The 24,349-nt window shown below is 43.9% G+C and overlaps 1 protein-coding gene across 3 annotated transcripts; it reads right to left on the bottom strand.

Moving 5' to 3' along the window:
• Positions 1-1,251: 1,251 nt before the first annotated feature.
• LOC142991083 (guanine nucleotide-binding protein G(s) subunit alpha-like) lies at positions 1,252-24,248 on the bottom strand. 3 transcript variants are annotated; one of them, XM_076141074.1, is made up of 13 exons: positions 22,650-24,248; positions 21,016-21,088; positions 18,388-18,442; positions 17,972-18,091; positions 14,503-14,600; positions 6,536-6,590; positions 6,340-6,378; positions 4,945-5,018; positions 4,599-4,657; positions 4,335-4,455; positions 3,835-3,965; positions 3,620-3,687; positions 1,252-3,392 (listed from the first exon to the last, which is right to left on the bottom strand). In XM_076141074.1, the coding sequence occupies exons 1-13, from the start codon at positions 22,786-22,788 to the stop codon at positions 3,246-3,248; spliced, it is 1,179 nt and encodes a 392-aa protein (XP_075997189.1). In that variant the 5' UTR covers positions 22,789-24,248; the 3' UTR covers positions 1,252-3,245. The 3 variants fall into 3 exon arrangements, with proteins under 3 accessions (XP_075997189.1, XP_075997190.1, XP_075997191.1); XM_076141075.1 differs by having other exon boundaries at positions 6,340-6,375; XM_076141076.1 differs by lacking the exon at positions 6,340-6,378.
• Positions 24,249-24,349: the final 101 nt, after the last annotated feature.

The following is a 24,349-nucleotide window of genomic DNA, read 5'->3' as shown; positions in this document are numbered from 1 at the left end:
GAGAGCACTTGATGCCAAAATAGAAAGAAGCCAGATGGGGTTTTCAGCTAAAATTATACTTTGTTAGTGCTGGCACAAAGGAGAACACAGGTGAAGAGGCGTCAGCATAAAAATAAACTGTAGATGTGATGTGGTCTTTCTTGTTGGAGCTGTTAAAGAAGCAAAGAAGTAAACCAGGATTCAGGTAATGGAGTCAGAAGACATGCTGTAAGAATAACATATACTTTCTGTGATTGCCCGTAAGAAGCAATCTATCACGTTGTTCTCTACATTCCTATGTGTCCTCTCATTGGCTGGCATACAGTGTGTAATGTTTTGGCCTTTTATATTAAACATTTAATCTTACATTGGTAATCATTGATATGAAACTTGAGGGCCTGGTCAGGTCTTTGGAGCAAGGGTGTGGTCATGGAAACGACTCAATCCACCTCCTTAGGACCTTGAAGGCTCAGCTGATGTTAAGCTTCCTCCCAAATTTAGACCAAAACTGATGGTGCGTTCAGGTGTTCCTTTGCCTGCAGGACGCTGAACCGAAAAGGCCAATATACCCATAAACACATCCATGATACCCAGGTTTGCAACACGAACAGTGATGTTGTTGTGATGACTTTTGAAAAAAAAGTAATGGGATCTGAATTCCCTTGTATTCACATCCTTCCATTCAGGCAAGTCATTTTTTTAAACACCATTTTGATTTGATTCCAAAACTGTTTATGTATCTCCAATGACATCTTCTGGTTACTTGTTTCACCTGTTTTTTGATATTCCTTGTGGTTTTGCTATGATTGCCAGTCAAAGCTGAGTGGGTGTGGCCCATTATCTGTATCCACCTGATGGTGGCGCTACATCAAGTTACATTTAGTGCGGGGATAATATTCAGTCAATACCCTGTTCAAGCTCATCATTAAGAGATGGGTTATTAAAGGGCTACTCAGCCTTGGTGGAGGTATGGACTGTCTGACTGCCTTCTAGTTAGTAAGTCAATGTTTGACAACAAAAGATTCTTCAGAAAATCTTGTGAAAATCGCTACTACATACTGCTTCTGTGTATTTCTTTACGCATTGTCAGTGATGTTTGGGAACAGGAACATAGCAGCTTAGCTTAGCGTGTGTGTGTGTGTGTGTGTGTGTGTGTGTGTGTGTGTGTGTGTGTGTGTGTGTGTGTGCGATGCTGGTGGACCTCGGGTGGAGGATTGGAACCTCGAGTCTCGAGCAGCGTGGCGAATGAACCAAACACTGTGACAAGGTATCTTCATTTTTAAGCAAAAAGAATTTGGTTTATGTAGAAACAAGCAATGTTTTGCAATTGGATATTTCCCTCCTTCAAAAGAGTTAAAGCTAAAATAAAGAAAGAAATCAATGCGTACACTCCTCCCGCTGCACCCAGAGTTGCCACCTTCTGAAAATGTAGGCAGACGTTACCAACAGAAAGCAAATCAAACCTGGGGATCGCTCACAAGGGAGATAGATATAAGTGTACAGTACATATATATAAAATATAAAATCTGAAATATATTTTATATATATTAAATTGTGTTAGGGTTCAATATCTTTCACTACACAGCATTAAGGTGGTGTGTCTGATTCTTTTTTTTTCTTCATTTTTTTTCAAATCCTATTATATAAACCAGAAGACAGTTAAAGCAAAACATATGAATCAACGAACAAACAAATGTGGGAAAATGGAAACGAAGCAACAGACTTCGGCCTTGGCCCCGCCCCCCGAAATAAGCCCCGCCTCCCTCCAATCAGGGGCAGAAGCCCTCGGCAACGGCCGAGAGGCCCGTCCAGCTGTACAGAGCAGTGAAACATAACTTACATATTAGCTCATTTTTACACGTACAGTCGTGATCAAGGCACAGGGATCTTCTACAAGTTATTTTTTCTTCAATAAAGTTGTACAAAATAATACATTTTACAGTCTGTACAAGAATAATAGTCCAGCAGTAAAATAAAGACAGACGTAGTTAAAGCTGGGGAGTGAAAGGGGAAGTGAGAGAACGAGACGAAAAAAAGAGGGTGAGTGGGAAGGGATGGATGGGACTGACGAGGGCCAGAGTGTGTGTGTGTGTGTGTTCCCAGGTGTGACTGCAGTTGGATTTTTTACTTAATGCATGACACTTTACCTTTTGCAGATGTTTGTTCCTCATTAAATAGGGTCGTAGATGAGCAGTGTGTGTGTGTGTGTGTGGTGATAGTGGGGGTGTAAGGGAGGTTTAAATGGTGCACAAAGGCAGATCACACACACACACAGTGTACACCAACACGCAACATGGGGTAAAAACTAACAAAAACTTAAAAGTTGAACTGTGTTATTACAGGAATATATAATATTTATATTTATATATATATACATATTTATATACACACATATATAAATATCTATATATATAGCTTGGATTTTTTGCACTGCATGAAGTTCACTGGTATGCATGAATGTATGCATTTTATGGTATTTTTTCATCTTTTTTTTCCTTTTCTTTTTTTGCGTTCTTTCCTCGTTGGTTTCTTAAAAGCAGGTCATGTGAGCCGTGTGGTCGAATGTTTGAGTCATGCTCACATCCTCAGGCAGTCCGTCCGTCCGTCCACCCCTCCATCCATCCCGGGGGACAGAAAGCTCAAAGGCCTCCTCTGTGTTGGTTTGACGTCCTCCATCCATGTCACTGTGTCCCTCCTCCTCCTCCTCCTTCTTCTTTCTTCATCGTCAGCACGCGGTGAATAAACGTCTCCCCCTTTCTCTCAGAAGGTATTGAGCTCGTGTAGGACTGCAGGTTCCAAACGTGTTTGTGGAGGTGAACTGAGACACTAAAACCTATCTAAGGAGTTCTGAGTAACCTTACTGTAGTGTGTATGTGTGTGTACCTGTGAGTGCATGTGTGATCATACATGTACATCTGAGAGAGAGAGAGAGAGAGAAAAAGATCAAAAAGGAGGGCTAGCCGGCACAGGGATTCCAGTCTGGACCCTCTTCCCAGGTCAAAGTGTATCTGAGTACAGCAGTCCTGGCTTATGGTTGAAGAAACAAAAAAAAAAGTCTTTCCCTCACGTGAACTCCATTTTATTGACGTCTTCTGAAAGTGAGTAACCGGTAGATGTAGGAACTGTATCAGGCGGAGAAGGGGGGGGGGGGGGGGGGCAGTTGTCGGGTTGGTGGGCTAACTGGTGGTGTGGGGTAACGTAGGTAGGTAGGTAGGAACTAGAAGCAGACGGGACGTCGCCAGCGGAGTCTCTCGTCCCGACGCCCATCACAAGAGCTCGTACTGCCGTAGGTGCATCCTCTGTATGATGTCGCGGCAGTCGTTGAAGACGCGGCGGATGTTTTCCGTGTCGACGGCGCAGGTGAAGTGGGGGTAACAGTAGTGCCGTCCGTCCCCGCTGGCCGTGCTGATCCTCTGCGAGACACACAGACGAGACGAGACAAGTTAGCGTGAGAAGAAGAAGGAGGTGGAGGAAGAAGAGATCCAATCATAATCTGTGTGTGTATGTGTGTGTATGTGTGTGTGTGAGACATATTGTTTAAATAAGAAGGCTACGATCAGATACTGTGCATACTTATACTTATAAGGACTTCCTATCTACAATGTTAACGGAGGACAGGGGAATAGGAGGTAAAACATACCAGAAACTCATCCCGTATGAAGTATTTTGCCCTTGTGACACGAGGATCCTCTCCTGGCTCGGGTATTGCTGTTGGACAAAAGCAACTTTGGTCACATTAAAGTCACTTCACACGGCGCGCTGGAATTGCGACCGATTTCTGTACAAAACGGATAGGCTGAACATTTACAGTTCTCATTGTCACTCACTCACTCACTCACTCACTCACTCACTCACCATCATCAGGTGTGGTGTAGCGTGCAAACTCGGGGAAATACTCCTCAATTTTTGACTTCCCTGCCAGAACCTTCTCAGCGAGCAGGTCCTGTTTGTTCAGGAAGAGGATTACCGAAATGGTCCGAAGCCACCTGTGGAGGGAAGAGGAGGAGGAGGAGGAGGAGGTCAGAGCCTGCATTCATCCGCTGAAAAAGTCTGAGGCCCTCTTTGAAAAGTGTTAATGCATCATATCAAAGTGTGTGTTCCTCATATGATGTCTTACAATAGGGAACCTTTCCTAACTGGTATTAAATTGATACTGATGTTCAGTCAATCTACAATGATACAGATGCAAAATACAGTATATACACCCAAAAAGTACAAATTCAAGTCTCAAGAACCTACATGAGTGTTTTTCTTGTATCAAATATATAGTTATAACAGTTTAACCTGCGATAATTGTGTTTTATTCCCACATGTTTTGCGTTTGCGTCCGAGAAAGACATAGTTTGGATTCTGACCTGTTGTTCCAAATGTTCTTGAAAAGGTTGAGGGCTTCTTGCAGTCTGTTGGTCTGATTGTCTTCTCGGATCACCATGTTGTAGCTGCTACTCGCCACCACAAAGATGATAGCCGTTACATCTGCAAACACACAAATACACAGAAAATACAGAATGAGATGAAATACCAAAGGGACATAAATAAATGAAACTTACAGTATCAGCGATAAATGATACAGAGTTTCTATCACTAATCATGAGCAGTCCAAGCTACAAGTACTACACCGTTAAAACACTGGATCCATTTCCGACGCTCGTCCCTCTGGCCTCCAACGTCGAACATACTGAGAAACAGGCGATATAACTGTTAATTTAAAACAGCAACAAAATGCAAAGACATGATAGAGAACATGACAAAACTTCCACTTCCAATGACATAAAAGTAAGGAAAAATGGAAAAAGTAATCATGCAGTTAATCCTTATTAAAATAGTTGTTGATTAATTGTCTATGTAAGCGATAAACCACCAATCCAGTCCATTATTAAAAAAAAGACCTAGTATGTAAATTTAGATATGTTTGACGTTCATCAATGTCCTGGAACAAGATGAGCAATATTTGCAGAAACTCACTGGAAATTGACTTTGTCTATTTGAAATCTCGTCTCGAAGATCCCAGATGTCAGCACTCTGCATCTCAACAGGTCCTACGCCACAGAACAAGGAGAAATGAGAGAGAACAACAAAAACAATAACAATAATAAGAGAGAATGAGGTCAAAAACTACATTATGTAAATACCCAACACTAATAACCCATGACCAAAACAAGAGAGAAAACAAGTTAAGTAAATACAAGAAGCTGCCTTAAGAATTCAAGAAAATTTGATAGCAAAGGCCCCGTCACCCTTTATCAGCAAACTTAACTTAGGCACAACAAGTAGAGGAGTTGATTGAGGTAGCTTGGTGCCAGACCATAAAGAGCCTTAAAGGTAACAATAAAATCTTAAAATCAATTCTAATTGTAACTGGCAGCCAGTGAAGAGCAGCTTAGACTGAATACAGTAAGAAATTCAGCAGCCACATTCTGCACAATCTGCAGGTGATGTAGTGAAGCTATGGCTGAGAAGAGATGGGGGTGTTGAAAACTCTGTTGAGATCTTGCGTGATGAAGAAAGATCATATATTGGAAAAATTTCTCAAGCAAGCAAGACTGAATCACTCTCCTTACTTGAGCATCAAAACAGAGTTCAGAGTCAAATAACACAACCAAGACCTGTCCTGTATATCTCCAGGCATCTGGAGGTAAGAGGGCCAAACTAGTGAATCTCTCTTTTATCTGGGACATCCATTGTCTAGTGAGGCTAGACAACTGGTGTTGGAGGTTTTGAGTGGAATATAGCGATGCATGTCATCTGCGCAGAGTTAGTTGTGATGTTCATGAATGGCATGACCTCTGAGGATTATATAAATTGAAAATAGTAAGGGCCAAGGGTAGACCCTTGGGGAACCCCACAATGTGTGGTCCACTGTGTCAAATGCTGCACTGAAATCTGGCAGGAGTTACCAGCATCCATAGTCATGAGTAGTTTGTTAGCAACCTGGCAGTCTCAAAACCTCCAAAACCTGACTCACAGAGTTGTGAGGAGATCAGTTTTTTTCAAACACTTGGAAAAGAAAGATAATTTTGGAAATGGCTCGGTAATTAACGGGAAGACCAGGATTAAGACAGAGGAGGGACACAGGCGTAGAAGCATTTCAGAGGAGGAAGAGTGAGGAGGTCGGAGAATAACAAAGAAGGGATTGTCTACAGGAGATGAACGAAAATCACAGTAACAATAACAAATGCATTAAAAAAAAGAATCGAATGCGATAGGTTAAATGAAATAATCTGAAATAATCTGCCTTTAGATTGTGTGTATGTGTGTGTTGACTGATTGAACCCACACCAATTACTGAAAGAAGTGTTATCATGTTATATAACGTAGTTTGTGTAAATGTGTGTGTAGTGAGTGTGTTGGAAATCTCACCTGATCAGTGGGTGTGTAGTCGTTCTGTCTGCCAATCTTCTATCAAATGTGATTGACAGATAAAATTAAAATATCTACCTTTAGATTGTGTGTGTGTGTGTGTGTGTAGCCTCCACCATTTATCAAAAGAAGATGTATCATGTTATATAATGCAGTTTGTGTCAATGTGTGTGTAGTGAGTGTGTTAAAATCTCACCTGATCAGTGGGTGTGTAGTCGTTCTGTCGGACCACATCAATCCTGTCTAAGAAGCTGTGAGAAGAGAAGAAAAAGAAGTCAGGCCTGTAGACGCTGGACGCATATGCACCCACACACACACACACCTCCTTAAATACAACTTAACATCACATATACCAGGTGTGATTGTTACCCCACACACACAACCTATCACACTGGGTAAATGCACATGGTTAGAAGAGGAAAAAACCCTCTAACATACACGCTGACCCACACACCCTCACCCACAAACGGTGAGGGCTGGAGAAAAATGAAAGCCGCCGAACGGCCACCAGATGGCGTGCGCTTTGATTCAAAGGCGAGATCAGAGGCAGCAGTCTGAGTCACCGTCAGCCTTTTGCTCTGTCAGACTGGAGACGCCGAGTCAATGGAGCTGCTGTAGTAGTACTTGCATAGGAAGGAGAGGTGTGTGTCTGTGTGTAGCTTTGTGTGGGTGGGTATGCAGACCTACGGAGTGTACAGCGGCATCACACGCTGATTAATTGTTCTTATTAAGCAGCTCTTTTTTTTTTTTACAGTGTTTGAGTTGCACTGATGTGTCACAATGACGATGATCAGGGTCAATCCACTGCTGCTTCCTCATCTGTCAGGCCTTGATAGTAATAAAAATGGGGCCTTAGAAGTCAGGATAAACCACCACTATTTATATATGAGTCAATGAGAGCTTTCTGCTGTGTGTCCAGGGCTGAAAAGTTGCGTTTGATCAATTTTTAAGACAAACATCAATAAATAGCTGAGATAAAAAAAAAAAAAAAATCTGACAACAATTCACCTGCAGGTACAGTTTTTGGCAACAATCTATCAAATTTGCTTATTAAAAAGACCAAAGACGAGGCTCATAGATTGTTTAACGATACTTGGAATTAAATCACGAGTAGGAAAAACTGAATTCTAACACAATATATCAAACGTAGATGAGGAAAGATATCTATAAGAGACAGCGTGTGAAACATTTATAGCCCCATTAATAAATCAGCCTGGCTTTAATGTACATGTTTATTTAACTAAAGTGAGGATTACTGGAAAAGGAATGACTTTCTGAGGGCCACACACACACACACACACACACACACACACACACACACACACACACACACACACACACACACACACACAGAGGTTCTCCAACATCCCAGCTGCTCTTAGTGGCTCGGCAGTGACCGTGGGAGGAAGAGGACTGGGCTGAACCTAAAGACGCTGCTGCCTCACTGGGGAGGAATTACCTGCGAGCTACAGCGGCAGCCGCCATCCCCACCCAAGCTTTCGGGAAGCACCAGCACTTCAGGTTTGCCCGGAACAATTCCTTTAAAGGGTGGAGTGCGGTGCAAGCTCACCAGCTGAGGAGGGAGGGATAAAGTACAACTAACAGCTCAGGTGATAAACATGGACACCGCTGTCCGATCAGAAGCAGGAAGCTGCAGCAAAAAACATCACAGGTGTAATTCCAGACTTGGGAATTAGTGACACTGCATGTTTATTTAGAGATTACTTTGACATTTAGGGGCGAGTCATTTGCATCGTCTGATCAATTACATCATCCCTAAAATTCACTTCAAACCCCCACCGGCCATTTTTTTGTAGAAAACGACTTCAAGGAGAACAAACAACCACCCTGCTTTATTACCCTCTGGTTGTACTGGTGGGCAGATAATTGGTAAAAGAAACGCACAGAGAGGTGAGATGCTTGCTGGCTGCTTCTTGGGGCAAAGGTATGTAACCTCCTGGGAGATAACTAGGAATGTGGCAGGCAGGGGTGAAATGTGACAGGAGGCTGCAGGTAACACAGAGAGGAACAGTGGGCAGGGCCACCGCACGGACAGACGTATGGACAAAGAGGACGAAGACGCTAAAGGCTTGGGTGCGTGTCCAAAGATGTAAAACGACACTATGCAAGCACAGGCTGATGGTTTTGGTTTCTGTGGCGATTAACAGAGAGTTTATATAGAGAAGGGGATGGTATGTTGTATGTTGTGTATGTTCATCCGAATCGGAGTGCAAAGAATGATGGCGAATTTTCGTTGTATTTGACAAATGTGGGGAGAAAGAGTTGAGCTCTCTGCTGAAGCCAACAGGAAACGTGAGGAGCTGTGAGGGATTTGGAGCAATTACAGTATCACAAGTAGAAAAGATTAATTAGCAGTATAGTAGAATTAGGAGAATGTGATGGACACTATTGACGACTCGATTAATCGATTAGATTTGAGCAGATTAATTGATTAATAAACCAAACGAATGTAGCCACACACAGGCACAATAGCAGAGACATTAATGTGAAACACAGAGGCCATCAAGCAGCCGAACGGCGGCACCGTTGCCTCTCTGCAGGGGGCCGAGCGGCTTGGCTTGAAGTTACTAGTTACAGAAGTTACTAATGATAATGGAGGAAACGTGGCTGCTGCAGACATCTGCCGAGGACAAACTCCCCGTCTAACCGCGGCTCTGGTCTGTGGCATGGACACGCCCAGGACAAACACACACAGCTCAATTTTTAGCAGTTCTCCCTATTAATAGGAGAGGTGCCAATAATAACCACGGCGAGTAAGTTAGGGCTAAATAATAGCGGCCGCCCCGGTAACAGAGAGGTGCCCGCTGTTAAGTATAACCTGGCAGAGCTATTCTGAGCCGGCAGACAGGCTGACTGAAAGTTTGAAAATACACACAGGACACTTGTCCCGTTTGAAAATAGCTCAGTATTGACATGAGGTGATAAAGTACTTTTTCCCTTTTTTTTTTGTTACCCGGTGAATTCCATGTAGAAACACTTCAACATTTCACATAAACCTGAGGAGAAACTCTAAGAAAGGCGTTTATATAATCAACCTGGGCAAGAAAATCACTTTGAATGTAACTCAAAATTCCTTGAAAACTATCACGAAAAATAAATAAGCTACAAAAATACTTTTCTGCTACTTTTCTAGATATTTGCCCCTAGCAAAATCCTCCATCTTGCCATTCAGAACAAACAGAGCTTCTTTTAGAATAGACTGGTCTGTAAATAGCTGCAGTGGCCCTACAAACGGCAGCATGTCTCAGCTGCGTCCCCTCAGCACGCTCATGTTAAAAACTGAGTGAAAAAGTTTAGCTGCTGAAACGTTTGGCCCACATCTTCACCACGGCAACAGCTTAGGAGAGAATCTGACCCCCTTTTTATTTTGGTTACGGGCAAGAAATTCCTCTCCGCTGGACAGTTTGAAATCTTTACGCGCTGGAAGGACATGAGAGGCGTCCACGAGTGGGTGACCAAGGCTCGGCCCTGACAAAGCTCACAACACTCCCACCGTGCATTCATCTTGTTAAAGCGGCAGCATTCAGGACGAAGGATCAGCCTTGATTAAGAGATAGTGGAACTGAACAGATCTGCACTGGATGCATCGACATGACAAAACAAAGAGAATCATCAATTATGCGTATCCATGACTGAAAATCTAAACATTCTGTCATTAAAAACAAAGGTTTTAAGAGTAGTTCTTTTTTAGTTAGAAAGCTCGAAAATTATGAAGTAAAGACGACACCTTCCATCCATTATTAGAAAATATACGTCTAGGCAAATTCAACTCAAAATAGCTGAGTGTAATTCACATCAAACTGAATTTGTTACAGAATTGAGTTGAACTGGATTGCCATTCAGCTCAGTGACACACACACAACACACACACACACACACATTGATTCTTAAATCATGAAAGTCTGTGATTTAATTCATTAAATCTTTGCTTTTTTTACTGCATAGACCTGATCTACAATAAAATAATAAACTAAAAAATATTTAAGATCCATGTATATTAACTACTGATATTTTAATTAAGGTTATGTTAAAAACTGACATAGATTAAGGTTACAGTAAGAGTAAGAAGTAGTTGTTTAATCTATTTCATTTATTATATTTCATGTTGATATATTCGAAAGGTTGTCATATATTAAGAAGGTTTGTTAAATTTTGGAACTTAAATTATTTCTTCTTAAATGCCAGAGTAACTTTACTTGTGAGTTCATCATCAAAAGCATAAAGAAATGGTGCTTTTGGTGTAGTTGTCTATAATGGAAATCATAAATCTACTTGAGCAACAGGCAGGAGGCTTGAGAATATGAGGATCTGAAAAAAGTAAATTTCATCAGCATATGTGATGAGTCACTTTTAAATAGAAAATAACTCACTATTAATGTAACTTACAAATCATATTAATAAGGGCACGGAAAAACCCTTATCTTTGTCACATGTTAGGAAAATATATATGTCACAAAACAGGTCAAATGAAATATTATCACCACACAACTTATTTGAAAAGCTTGAAAATGCTAAGAGAGGAGTTGCATTTTGAGGTGGGGATCATTGCAATAATAGGGAGAACATTTCTGACTTTAAACAACTTCAATTGTGTATTTTGGTAACTGGAATCAATGTGAGAACTGAAAGACCACAGGCCGAGAAAACACAAGTCATGACCGAAAACGCTACTGACGCTTTAAGGGGTGAAACGACCGTGCGGGGACGGTGAACGGTTTTGCAGCTTCACACCACCGAGCAAAAAGAGTTTCATGGGCCGATCCTTCATCACACACACACGCACACACGCACACACACACACACACACGCGAACACACACACGCGGAGAGAGGCAGAAAGAGAAGGAAAGAAAAGAGAGAGAAGGCTGTGTCTGACATTACAGCGCTGCTCCAAAAATAGCTCCCTGGCGCCCTGGCCTCCAGCTTCGTTGTCATGGCGACAGACCACAGGCGCTATAAATAGACAATCGGCTTCAAATCTTGTGCGACTGGAGTGGGGCCAGAGAGGAGAGACAGACAGCGAGGGGGGGAGAGAGAGAGAGAGACAGAGACAGAGAGAGAACACAGAGAGGGGAGAATGGAGAGAGGGAGAAGGCAAGCAATAAAGAGAGAAATGCAAAGAATGGAGGGGGTGATGAGTGAGGGAGGGAGAGAGAGAGAGAGAGAGAGAGAGAGAGAGAGAAAGAACGAAAGACAGACAGACAGACTGACGGACAGAAGCTCCACTGGCCAACAGTGGGAGCGGCACAATCACTGAATACACACAGCATTCAGGAAATCACAATGCAGTCACATTACAGCGGCTAAGTTTCCTAAAGCCGTTTCAGAATCGGCCCGGTGTTCACAGGAAACCTGGAAAACCCAAAAACGCTCCGGCAGAACAACAAGGAAAGAAGCCAAACAACCGAAGAGGCTTCAACAAATCATGCACTTGACAGTTGTCCAGGCTTGGTTTGTCATTTACAGAGCGACTGTAAGGCATTCTGGGTAAACCGGAACATGTGACAATCCTTTCCGGTCTCATTTTGAAACGATGCAAAATGTATTGGAATGGGTTGAAATCATCTTATCATCATCACTCGTGTGAGAAAATCAGAGGCAGAAATCAATATGGAGTCTTTAAAACGTTTGGCTTTGAATTCAGCTGTGAAAATCCCCCATTTTAAAATGTACGACGACGCTCCTCAACCTCCTCACGCTTTTGTTTCACACCATGCTGGGTTTTGTCCACTTCTTTGCACAGGTGAGGAGACGCGAGTCATAACGATCAATCATCAAAAGCTGTGACTCTCCATTCAAATCCCCTCACTCCTCTTCATCCCCTTCTTCCTCCCTCCCTCCTCACGATGAGTCAGAGACTCGATCCCAGCCATTTTCTGTCCCTGCAGAAACACCACCACACAACCGAGAGTGGAGGAGGGGGAGGAGGAGGGTGTGGGGGTGTGGGAGGAAGAGGCTCCGGGGAGGATGCTGGAGAAGTAAATCAGAGAGTCTCCAGCACATGACTGCGGTCACATTGAGGCGAAAAACATGGACGGGCACACGCTCAGAGATGGAACGGGGAAATTCATTCACATTTCTTGCTCTCTCTCTCTCTCTCTCTCTCTCTCCCTCTCACATACACACACACTTCTCAATTTGCTCCAAGCGTCCACTTCCGGCAAAGTTCCGTCAAATAAGTTCCCCGTTGTATTAAAGTGATCAAATCAGAACAAAGTAAGCCACTTTCCATTTGAGACGTAAAAGTATAAGTCTGGTTTATACTCGACTTTCCCACGATCTCTACGAATTGTCTCATAGCGTCTCCACCAGGGGGCGATGTGAGGGACGAAACACAATCTGGACACAGTCGCCATTTATTCTACCTCCGATTTCGCTCTACGTTGTGGTTAACATGGCGACCATCAGAGACGTCTGCGTTTGAAGTATGTTCAGACAGTGACAGACACCAAACCTGCCCTGCAATGATTCCAGAGGCCAACGTGCACAACCCAACCAAGGAGGTCAGGACGCACGTGTGGCAGCCATCTTGCATACACAGAATCACAAAGCTGGTTCCAATGGGCAGCCTCAGATTCATTCATATCAAAATGAAGTCAGAAATTAACCCATTGACGTACTTGACTAGGCATTAGAAATATATTGAAACTATTTTCCGGGACAACTCTCCTTTCAAACAAACAATTCCTTTCTTCACAGGATCTCAGATTCACAATCGCACAATCGGCTGAGTATTTCAGGTCAGAGCGCAGGCGAGTCGAGTTCCAGCAAGCCAACACGAAGCATCCACGTGTAATCAAGGACAAACATCCTGACAAACGGGGGCGCAAGAACCGTACAAGGCATCGGGAAGCTGAACTAAACAACAACAACTCTGAAGGGAATCATGACAGTGCAGAAAGAGAAAGAGCCTGAGTGACTCTGCTCTCATCAGACGTCGCCTCCATGTAAACCTGCTCGTTTGCTCATCTATAGTGTGTTTATGGGGCCGTTTGAAGACAAAAGGAGAGGGGGGGTGGGGGGGCTGTGCGACCCAGTCCGACCCCCCTAGCCCCGGCTGGGTCCAGGGTTGACATTTTCATTTAACGCCAACAGCCTTCATCAATAATGCTGAAGTTGTATCTCTCTCTCTCTCTCTCTCTCTCCTAACACACTCGCTCATTCTTTTTCCCTTCTGCAGCTCACCGGGGTTAAAAATAGCTCTCCCCTCTCTCTTTCTGTGCTTCTCCGTTTACATAAGCACACACAGGGGGGAGGGGAGACTTCCGGTCTGGCCACCCAGCCCAGCATCTGATCCATAACACTGGGGCCGCTGGGTGTGGGGCGGAGGAGGAGGAGGAGGAGGAGAGAGGAGACATATCCCGCAATGCAGGGAAGCCCCCTTTCTCTCTCGCCCCCTTTCTCTCTCGCCCCCTTTCTCTCTCTTTATCCCCCCCCCCCCCCCCACCCTTCACACACACCCCCATTACTTGCAAACTCTCACCCGGATGAATGACAGAAAAAAAGCAAGATTCATCATACAGGGTAGGCTTTTCGCGATCACGGTAAACACCTGAGGTCACGCACAGACACACGCTAGCGGGAGCCACATGTGCTAGCCAGCCTCTGCCTTTCAAGAACTCCGGCTTCATGTGACCAATGCGTGCCTTGTAACAGAGGCAGGCCTGACCGAGATCAAAGGGTGGTGGAGAGGGAGAAGAAATGGCAGAACAGAGCGAGAGCGAGAGTGAGAGGAGAGAGAGAGAGAGAGAGAAGGAGAGAGAGAGAGAGAGAGAGAGAGAGACTCAGAGGGAAACAAAAGGAAAAAGAAATGCCTCAGCTTTTCAGGGACAATAAATACAAGAGTGCGCAAGACACTGGCAATGGAAGTACTGGAGAGTCAGCAGGGTTCGGACGTGATGTCAGTCACTGTCGCCAGCTACACACACACACACAAGGTTAGTGCGTGGGTTGTACTAGCCGATTAAGTGACCATGAAAACATCCTACTAATTTGCAAACCCATAAAACTAACTTGCAAATGCTGGATGCCGATGAGCTCCAGACAGGCCATCACCATCAAACACACAGCCTTGTTTACCTGCATGTCTGTACGTATGTATGTATGCGTGTGTGTTGATGTGAGAATAGGAGGGGAGACTTACTACTGTGCACAGTCGATAAGCTGATATTCGTTGGATCTTTCCCAGCAGGCCCGCACGCCCTCGTCCTGCCAGAGGATCTTTGCATGGTCATAAAACTCCTGGAAAGAGGAAGAGGAGAGGAGATCAGCACCTAGAATCAACTGGAACTCGGGGCCCCCCTCTGGGCTTTACGCTAAGGAGCCCCCCACATCACAAAAAGCGTGTGAGAGAACGAGCGCAGGTTGCAAACAGGAATGTTGTTTAGGGAAATGGGGAACATTAGAGTAGAGGAGAGATGGGATGAAGTTGGCGTTGGTAGTTTTGAGGCCTTTGCCGAGAGGAGCAGCAGATGAGACTCTGACAGCGGCAGGAAACAGAAGAGTTCACAGAGTTCATGGAGAAATAGAGAGCTTTATACCGACACAAGACTTGGCTGGCCACGTACAGCCTACGGCCTCGCTGAGCTCGTCAGTCGCTCGTATGTGCAGCACGACGCCGACACCAATAAGCCCTCATGGGACGCCAACAGCTATTAAACATATTTGGATCCACTTAGATTTAATAACACTTCATAAAGCTTCTAAAGTGAGCAAAGTGTAGCAGCGCTGCATAAAGGAGGAATTGAACAGTCACCCAAAGTCTTTGCAGTGAATGCTGTGAAAGTGTAAGAAAGCAGGGACATGGAAACAAATCCAAACATCGTTCCAGGAGAAAACCAGAGGGGAACAGACTTCCATTGGGATTTTTTCTTTCCCTGAATTTGGCCTGTCAGGTCATTACGTGTCGCCTTTCCACAAGCTCAGTCACTGAAGCAGTTTTTCTGTTGTTAGTTGTAGGCCAGATCTGCATGGAGACTTGGGAGAGAATGTGCATCCTGAAAGGTTAAACTCAGGGCAGGATGGCTCCCGTTGCATTTCTTCCTCTCAGCGCCATCACAACTACCTGAGCTTATTAGCGGTGTAAGAAAATGACATAAAACCGCTTTTTGTCGTTGCAAATTATTAAAAATTTAACAATATAATGTGTTTTCCAAGATGGCGGTGACAGTACATAAAAAAAAAAGGAAATTCTGAGCAATAAAATAGACAATTGGATCGGGAATTTGACGATAAAAACCCTAAATAATCAATGTGTATCAGTGTGTTAGAAATCTTTGTTTTTCTAGAATGAAAAATATTTTGAGCCTTTTTATTGCCGCCTCCAGACAGGAAATATTTGTTTTTGCATGTCATTGCCTCTTCTCCTGTTTACGGTGTCACAACTGGGACAAAACCAGCAGTTTGTTGTCATCGCAACTCCTATTAGGTTAAGTATACGCCTTATATTACATTGTGATACCGTTAATGGCGTCAACAGTGTAAATACTGGTGAAAAACCTCTGCATTCATTTCGGAAAGATGAGACGTCTTTATTTACCCATCATCAGTCACACAAAAAGGTACTTGCAGCCGCAATTGGCACAAGAGTTCAACAACTGTTTGGACATGTCTCACTATCCCTGACTTACCCTCGGAATGCTTTGTATCCAGGGTTACTAAGGAGATAACAAAGGGCAAGATGGTTTATGTACCCTGCAATTACCTGAAATATATATTTTAACCAGTTTAAAGAGACACAGGCCCATCAAACATGTGGCCGATTGAGAGAAGCACAATGAGCCATCAGTGCTTAGATGCTATCTGGTGGGGGGGTGCGACAGGTGGTACCGGCCTGCATGGAATATAAGGGAATAAAGCCAGCAATTATTCCTTCTGACCCCGTGGACCATTTTATATTAGAGAATAATAACAATAACCACAAGGAACAGTGGTAATAATAATAAAAGGTAAAAATCAAGAGGAGAGGAGAAAGATTCAACGCTATGCTGGACTCAATCTTATTCTCTCTTCTTCCTTCCTCTTCCCTCTCATGGCAGAGTCAACCAGTCCAACTGGTTTCCGGTCGGCCCTAAGGCCAGGAGGTGGAGGAGTAGAGCGGGTGGCAAAAGACGAGAAGAGGGAGGCGGAGGAGTTATGATGAGGCCGATCAGATAGTTTTCAAGTCTGTTCTCTTTCCAAACATCCAGCGTTTGATGAAGGGGCAGATGTGGTGGTCTTGTTTGGATCAGCACGCTCCTCACACTCATACCTGCTCCATAGAGCTTAAACTGGGAACACTGGTCTACAGCCTCTGCAGAGACGGCGTTCAGCTTCAGTAAGAGTGACTGACAGCCTGGGGGAAGGGTCAACTCCAGATCCACCAGCATAAAAGCATTTGCCGTGACGCAACACAGACAATATGAAGAGAATTCCTTTTGCTTACACATAAATACACGCATTCTTCACTGGAAACTCAGCTGTTACAGGCAAGTCTGTTCTGAAAGGGCCAGACCAAACGCAGACGGCCCCACACGGCAAAAAGCAGAGGCACCCTGAACGTTCTTCAATGTAACCTCATTAGAAGACATTACACTTGAAGAACATGTTCCCATTATTCCCTTTCATTTTTACCGAACAACGTTAAAAGTTAGTGTATTATTTTACCATTCGATTCTTTCTATTTTCTGTTGGTCCTACAAACTTTAATTCCATTTAATTCAGACTGGCAGATACAACCCCACAATAAACTAAAATAAATCAATTAATAAAATAAATATTTTGCTCCATGTTAAGTTAAGTTGTGGAGAAAGAAATTGAGAAAATGTGTCTGATTAGCATTGAAATAATCTTTATCTTTAATCTTCAAAGGTCCTAGTGTGTAACCTGTAATAGCTTCCTGAGAGGAGTGTGTTCCTGCAGGACACGTCCCACTGGAGCCATTTAAGGGTTATTACAAACATCAGTGTTAATAGGCGCCGTCCATTTCTCAGGTGAGAGGCTGATTCAATTGACAGCCTCCCAAGTGGGAGCCTACCTGCTAATTACCCAATCAGCCCAAACACAGCACACACACGGGGGAGGCTTTCAGCACAGCTAACCAGAGGATCCAGCATCTTACATCGGATACTCTGAGATGATTCAACTGCAGGTGCAACACAGTTTAAGATCAATTTCACGTCAAAACTCCTCGAAATGTTAACTGCGTCTGCGTAATCGGCTCGATTTCTTCTAAGACGAAGAGGAGGAAAATAAAGAGTGTGTGCACTGAAAGCTCCCAGGGCAAGAAGTGAATTTATTATCCCCATAAACAACAAGTGATGTTTGGAGCAAACTGCTCTTCATCACGCTCACATTTTCCTGCTACTTGTTCATGATCACGTATCTAATTCATTTTTTGTTGAGTGTGTTTGTACAAAAGCTATAAACATGATTGGATGTTTAGCTGACTCAGTGCATTTGATTTGATTTCTTAAATGAAATGACGTAAAATTAAGATATTTTTGTCACCTGACCCAAGGAGACCTTTGACCTCTGAAAATAATACGGGGGGTTGAGGATAAAATGAAACTTGAACATTTAAGAGGAAAACAAACCACACTGGCCGAAGAAAAAAAGAGTGAGTTGCGACTTACCGAAGGAAACTCAAAGTCCTTCTGGTTGACTTGGTTGATGACGTAATCGATCCGGGACTGGTTTGCTGGGCAGGCTAACTGGCACGGGGGTATGAGCGTAGTCATGGCAGACACAATCGTCTGAACAGAGAGCAGAGAAAATGGATGCAGTTATCCAAATTTGGACCTACAGTTTCGCCATCGATCGCAATATTGTGATCATTATTTTGTCTCGAAGATTGACAAGTTGGAAGCAAATGTGCCGTTGTAAGTAAAAACACTCAATCTTCCTCATTTTTGGGAGTTTTCCATTTTGCCACCTTGCCTACTTCTGCAATACCAGTAGTTCCCACTGTGGTTGGAATTGTGACAGAAAACCTGTTGACGAGCTTCAACTGGCATGACTCAGAAATAAGTGAAAAGATCCAATTTCTTACCTCTATAGCTTCTTTAATGTTGTTTTTTATATCGTGAATTTTCAGTTTTTTCTCCCTGTGAAGAAGAAGAAGAAATCAAAAGAATGAAATCATGTTCAATTCAAATCCAACATGTTCTATCATTTCAGCACATGTCCATACACAAACACCCTGCAAACACACAGCTGCCACTCCAAACACACAAAACAGAGCTTAAAGGGTTTTAATAACGTCACTTGGAATAAAACAAGTCACTCTTTAAATGTTGATTTGGCGAGTAGGAGGGTTATATAAGTGTGGAGGAGCGTAACATTAGACACAGGGTTACAGCTGCTCCAGATGCACGCAGACCTTTATTCTGCTGACTGAGTGCAGCCACTGAGGTTTGTGTTCTTTGCTGATACCGAACTGAGAGCAGCAAAACTTTAAAAAAGACAATTTATTAAAGACAAAAAACAGCAGAGTGGGACCGGAAAAGTTTGGCCTAAAGTATTGGCAAATACAATGAAATACAGGAAAATACAACCACCAATTCTTCTTCTAGGTCTAATCCAAGCCAGTGTTGGATTGGTGGACTGATGGATTTCAGTTAAGGGGGAATTCACTCTGTTTAAAGTCACGGCAAGTAGCAGAAGAAGAAAACTTTGCGATACTCCAACATGACAAAAATCCATCCATCAATATCTGCTTTCCCTTGCTGCAGCAGCGGTGTGCAAACTGAGTGAAAACATGCCCCTTTTCTCTTAGGTGCCGTCTCTTAGCCAGCTTTGTCGGGCCTGATCTGGCAACACCCACACACTGTGAAACACACAGACGGCTGAATAGCCTTGTGGTGTGTGTGTGTGTGTGTGTGTGTGTGTGTGTGTGTGTGTGTGTGTGTGTGTGTGTGTGTGTGTGTGTGTGTGTGTGTGGACGCGTCTCACCAGAGTGTGTAGGCGTGTAAATTTAAATGTGTAACATGCTGATGGCGACACGTTATGGCAGCAAAGGAGCCATCCGACACGGAGCGTTTAGGAAAGAGGAGGACAAACTGGACGCAGTTCCAAACGCATGAACTTCCAACTTTACAACTCCGCCAATGTTCAACACGTACACGTCCATATTAGGCCGTAAACACAAGGACAAATAAAGAGTGTGATGTGTCGCCTTTCACTGGAGAACTCGACCATATTTACATAATCAAATATGAAAATATGTATTACTGTAAACTACTTATAATGTAAAAGAAGATTGGTTGTAAACCTTTTCAGTGGTTTGATCAATTTGACATTAAGCTGCCTCTCCCAGCTTCAGGCAACCAATTAGAAATTAAGAGGCTTGATTGAAACCGAGAGGCTGGATTCTCTTGTTGTGTAGTTTGGTAACTGTGACGACTGGTATTCCTCCGTCCTAAAAATGTGAATTTCCGAGGTTTAAACAGAGAGGAGATCAATGGGATCGTCTCTGGTTTCAGGAGTGGCACACTGTCTATTCTGCGTTTGGTTCACCCGGTGTGAGAAACGCAGAGTAAAGACTACATTCCTCGTACTCAGACCTCCACAAAACAAAGCGTACACCCACTTGGAAGTGAACCACCATACCAGTCTCTTCTCACATCAGTCACACTGCCCCTCTCTCGCCCTCCCTTCTTCCCTTTATCACTTCCCAACATTATTCTGTCACTCCCCATCAACTCCCTCTGTCCTCGCCCTCCTCCTCTCCCCTGTACCTCGAGCAGACTGGCACTGACTGCACCCGGGGGTGGGGGTGCCCAGCACAGCAAGGTGAATCCCCCCCCCCCCCCGACCTCCTCTTCCCGGAGCAAACACAATGGGAGTCACGGCCGACTGGATTTGCTGTTACACCGGGTCGTCTGGGTCTGTGAGGAGCATCTGTTCGACACGTTCCCTAAAATAAGCACGTTACGAGGCGCCTACCGCAAAATCTCTTTCTAGGAAGCAAATGCTAGAGAATAGATTAACAGAAAGTCACTCGCTTCCATTGTCTCAACTGGAGTTGGAGTTCTAAACCAAATCGCCCCTGAGAGCAATGTTTCCACCCAAACCCCCACACAGATAAAGCCTTCCTCTGTTTACTCCCAAACACTCACTCACTCACTCACTAGGAGGAACTTATCTTACTCTCTTCATCATGATTCAGAGTTTTTAAATTCTGTTTTCTCAGACATCAAACGTTTCATCTATTGGGCTCCAATTTTATCAAATTTTCAACATTTTTAAGTTTAAGCTTGTAAAGTCTGCTACACGTTTTTTATTTTATTTATATCAAAATAAATAAAATGTGAACTTCAGAGGGATATAAAGATGAAAGAGGGGCCGGTGTTTCTTGGATAATTTGAGTGAAATGATCTGTATCAGGGTCACACGCCTCATAGATGGACTGAGACGTACCCGTATGTTACTTGTTTTACCACAATACTTTCCTTTTCCATGGCAGGAGTTTACATGTCACCAACGGGCGGTCAATCCAAAACGTCATTCAAACTGAGAGGCTGCCGTTAGGAAGTACACGCTTGCGTTCCCCAATCAAAACTAGCTCTTGTATTCAAGTATTGTTTATCAAGAATCGCTATTTGTAACTGTAACCACTTGTGTGTGTTTGACTTAATCCAAGGTTTGTTAAAGACACTGAAGGGAAGGCGGCACTTACTCTGCGTTGAAGCCATTCACGTGCAGTATTCGCATCTGTTTGACTATCGTGCTTTTCCCGGATTCGCCGGCACCTGAAAACACAAAGAGGAGAGGAGAAATAAGTCAAGGGAGGTGAACCAAAACGGCAAACGGGTCATCTGTCAATGACACCCAACTGGAAATACAAGCAGTCAAAGGGATGAGGTCGTGATATAGGACGGATTGAAGTACTTTGGGGGTAAGAGAGAGGTGAGGCAAGAACTCAAGAGTCCTGCGATTTTGATGTTGAAGAGTTTAGAAACCAAATTCCCACATTCACTCCTACAATCTGCCATGTTGCCGTTGACTTCACGACAGAACAGACACATTTGCAATAGATCTATGTTTACCAAAATCAAAACCAAATCCCTTCGCTCGTTCTGATCCTCTGCTTTCAGGCTTTTGGGTTTTAGGGAAGAGGGCAGGATGACCTTATCTAACAGCAAATCATGATCGGCTAAAGGGACGGCCGAGTGATCTAGCAATCCGGGCCGGGTGAACGTCTTTTGTTTTGGACCACTTCACATGTGTGAGGGGAAATGGATCCTAAATGTGTCATCATCTGAATATGAAAGAAGCCCGAGTGTATCGTCTCCTCGCCCGAGCAGGAGAGGAACTAGTGGCCTTTGCTGCTGCTGGAGCCTTAGGAGAGTCAAAGTGTAAGTGTGTAAATCCAGGATCAATTGCAGATTAGAAGGACCGGGACGCTCATTCAGGGGAAACTATCTGATAATCCTAATTCTGTGTTTGTATACAGCGAGCGGCTTTTAGTTAGACGGGGGGGGGGGGGGGGGGGGGGGGGGGGGAGTTCGAGGCTCCGGGCCCTAAAGGTTCACGTCATGACACGGAGGGCCCAGGTGGTAAAGCCGCATATAGCTCGATCACAAATACAACATTGGCTGTGGAGTTTTCGACAACTGATGGGAGAAGATCTATTTCCAGGAGGCGGAGCGGTCAGTGTGGAGAGGATTATGCAAAGGTGCCATCTGTGAGCATGCGACGCCGACGTGAACATCAAACACGAGATCTCTGGGGCGAAATCGCTCAAGATCTAAGGCGCCGGGCAGACACACACGCACACATAACGTGCTCTGTTCTCCTGTACGCTGTGTGAAAAGAGAAACAATCGTGCAAATCGCCCTCTAGACGCTGTACGGGCCTGTGCGTGGGGGCTTCACACAGACCGTGGCGTCCGTTATCTGGCATGTTCCACCAGCAGTGAACCCAGGGGACACACCTGTGCTTCACCTTTGACATGAAGACACTTTAAATGAGTTTCATAGTGATATCATGTCACTGCATCATTTGTTGGTGCTACACTGCTGTAGCTTGGGGAAGTTGTCATAAAACAGTTTTTATGGCTACAAAATAAAACATGAGCTATGACTGTTTAAACACACACACACACAAACACACACACAAGGTACAACCAGGTGCAAACATGCATGTATTGTTTTGATAATTACAACAATTTAACATGAAATCTTACTTCATTATGTCACTGGATAGAGCAGGGGAGACTAGTCCCCATCGAGACACACACACACACACAATCATTGATTCACACATGCACACCACAGATGAAGAAACAGGATGGTATTTATTGATACCTACCTAATAGTAGTAGTCGGTGAGTCGCTCGGTATATCTGTTTGTCTTTTTGGAGCTGCTTCTCTATCTTTTTGTTGGCTTCCCTCTGTGCCTTCTCCTCATTTCGTTGGTCTTCCGTCTTACTATTGCCAAGACAGCCCATCTTCCCAGAAAACCCAGTGTAAGGCCGAGGGGGAGGCAGGGGTGGAGAGGGAGGGATGGGGGGGACGGCTGCTGATCAAGAATCAATCAATCAACTCTAAATTCCTAGATTGGCCCAAGTGAGGAACCCCTGGCTCAAAATGGATGACATTTATGTTACCAGATGCAAATGAGACAGATGTGACCTGTAAGACGGTGGGAATCAGGTTCCAACCGGGACTAACACAGTACTGAATAGATGAATGCGGAGTACTTTGGTACTAATTTATCACCATATGATCAGTCGGTGGCAGCAGAGGAACCGATGCCGCCCTCACACGCTCGATTCCAGTGTTTTTCACTGTAAATCCGCAATGAAGTCATCAAGATTGATACGAGTGTGGATGTGAAATTCTCAGCCTCTCTCTCTCTCCAATGAACAAGAGCGGATTTCCGTGACAGGGATTCCCAAAACGTCTTTTCAATTTTTAGCAATACTGACTTCGATATTATATATATATATATATATATACTATCTTTCGATTGTATTTCCTCAGCAAATGTCTCCTGTGGAGCCCATCTTCAACACTACCATTCAATTCATTCCCACTAATAACCAAACCCCTATTTTCTCGGCCTTTTCTATTTTTTAAATGTAATTTATACTATTTTTTATTTCTTTCCAATTCTTTCTCCACCTATATAAAGCACATCCGATGGCGGGTGAGAGAGAGGAAAAATCTTTAGATAAATATTTCCTCCTAAAATGACGGCATGTGAATCATCAGGCTTTACACCGGGCTTCTTTCTTTATCACAACCGTCTTTCCACTCTGTCACATTATACACCGTTTTCGGCTTGTTGTTGTTGATTATCGATAGTATCCAGTTTTTTTAGCCGATGTCAAAATGATTTCCTCTCCCCGTCAACAGATGCTGGTGTTGCTTTTCGGAGTAGTCTGAGCAGAAACCCCAAAAAAGGCCCCTTTTCTCCGTCCTTTTTCTCCCCGGTTACGTTAATTTGTATTTCTCCTCACATCGGGAAGCTTCTCCGGCCGAGCAGAGGCTTTTTCTTCCCTCCCGCAGCTGGATGTCCTTGAATTTAACACGATATCCAGGTGATATTTGTGTGGAAAATCCTCCGTTATTTTTCCGTTTGGCGCAGGTACTGTCCGCTGTCAACTCTCTGGTCTTTTTGTATTCCCTTTGAATCCGTATGGTAGATTATGGTTACATGTGCATGATACATGAACATACCGCGGTGTTTTCAATCACAGATCCAACGGCGAGACAGTTCGTTTGCCGCCGAGAGGCCGCTGCCACTCCGTTCAACCGGTCGGGGGAATAGGAATCGTTTCTTTGCAGTATGACTCTGAATTATGTTAGCCCCCTTTTTTCTCTGAGAATTGTACATTGAGATAGATAGCGTTGAAGAGGTGGGGTGGGGCAAACAGCTCTCACGGAACCCTGGGAACGACGAACGGCCGTGAAGTTACCGGAATGAAAAAAGCGGAAGATCCGGTTCCGAGTTTCAAAGTAAAATCCTCCCTGAGACCTTACTTGATGATATTATTCTTTTACAAC

The sequence above is a fragment of the Genypterus blacodes genome, unplaced genomic scaffold, assembly GCF_046128005.1.
Source record: "Genypterus blacodes isolate CSIRO-AG114 ecotype Tasmania unplaced genomic scaffold, CSIRO-AGI_Gbla_v1 ptg000017l_1, whole genome shotgun sequence".
NCBI classification, from domain to species: domain Eukaryota; kingdom Metazoa; phylum Chordata; class Actinopteri; order Ophidiiformes; family Ophidiidae; genus Genypterus; species Genypterus blacodes.
Note: the sequence above shows the minus strand (reverse complement) of the source record. Positions and strands in the feature narration are given on the sequence as shown.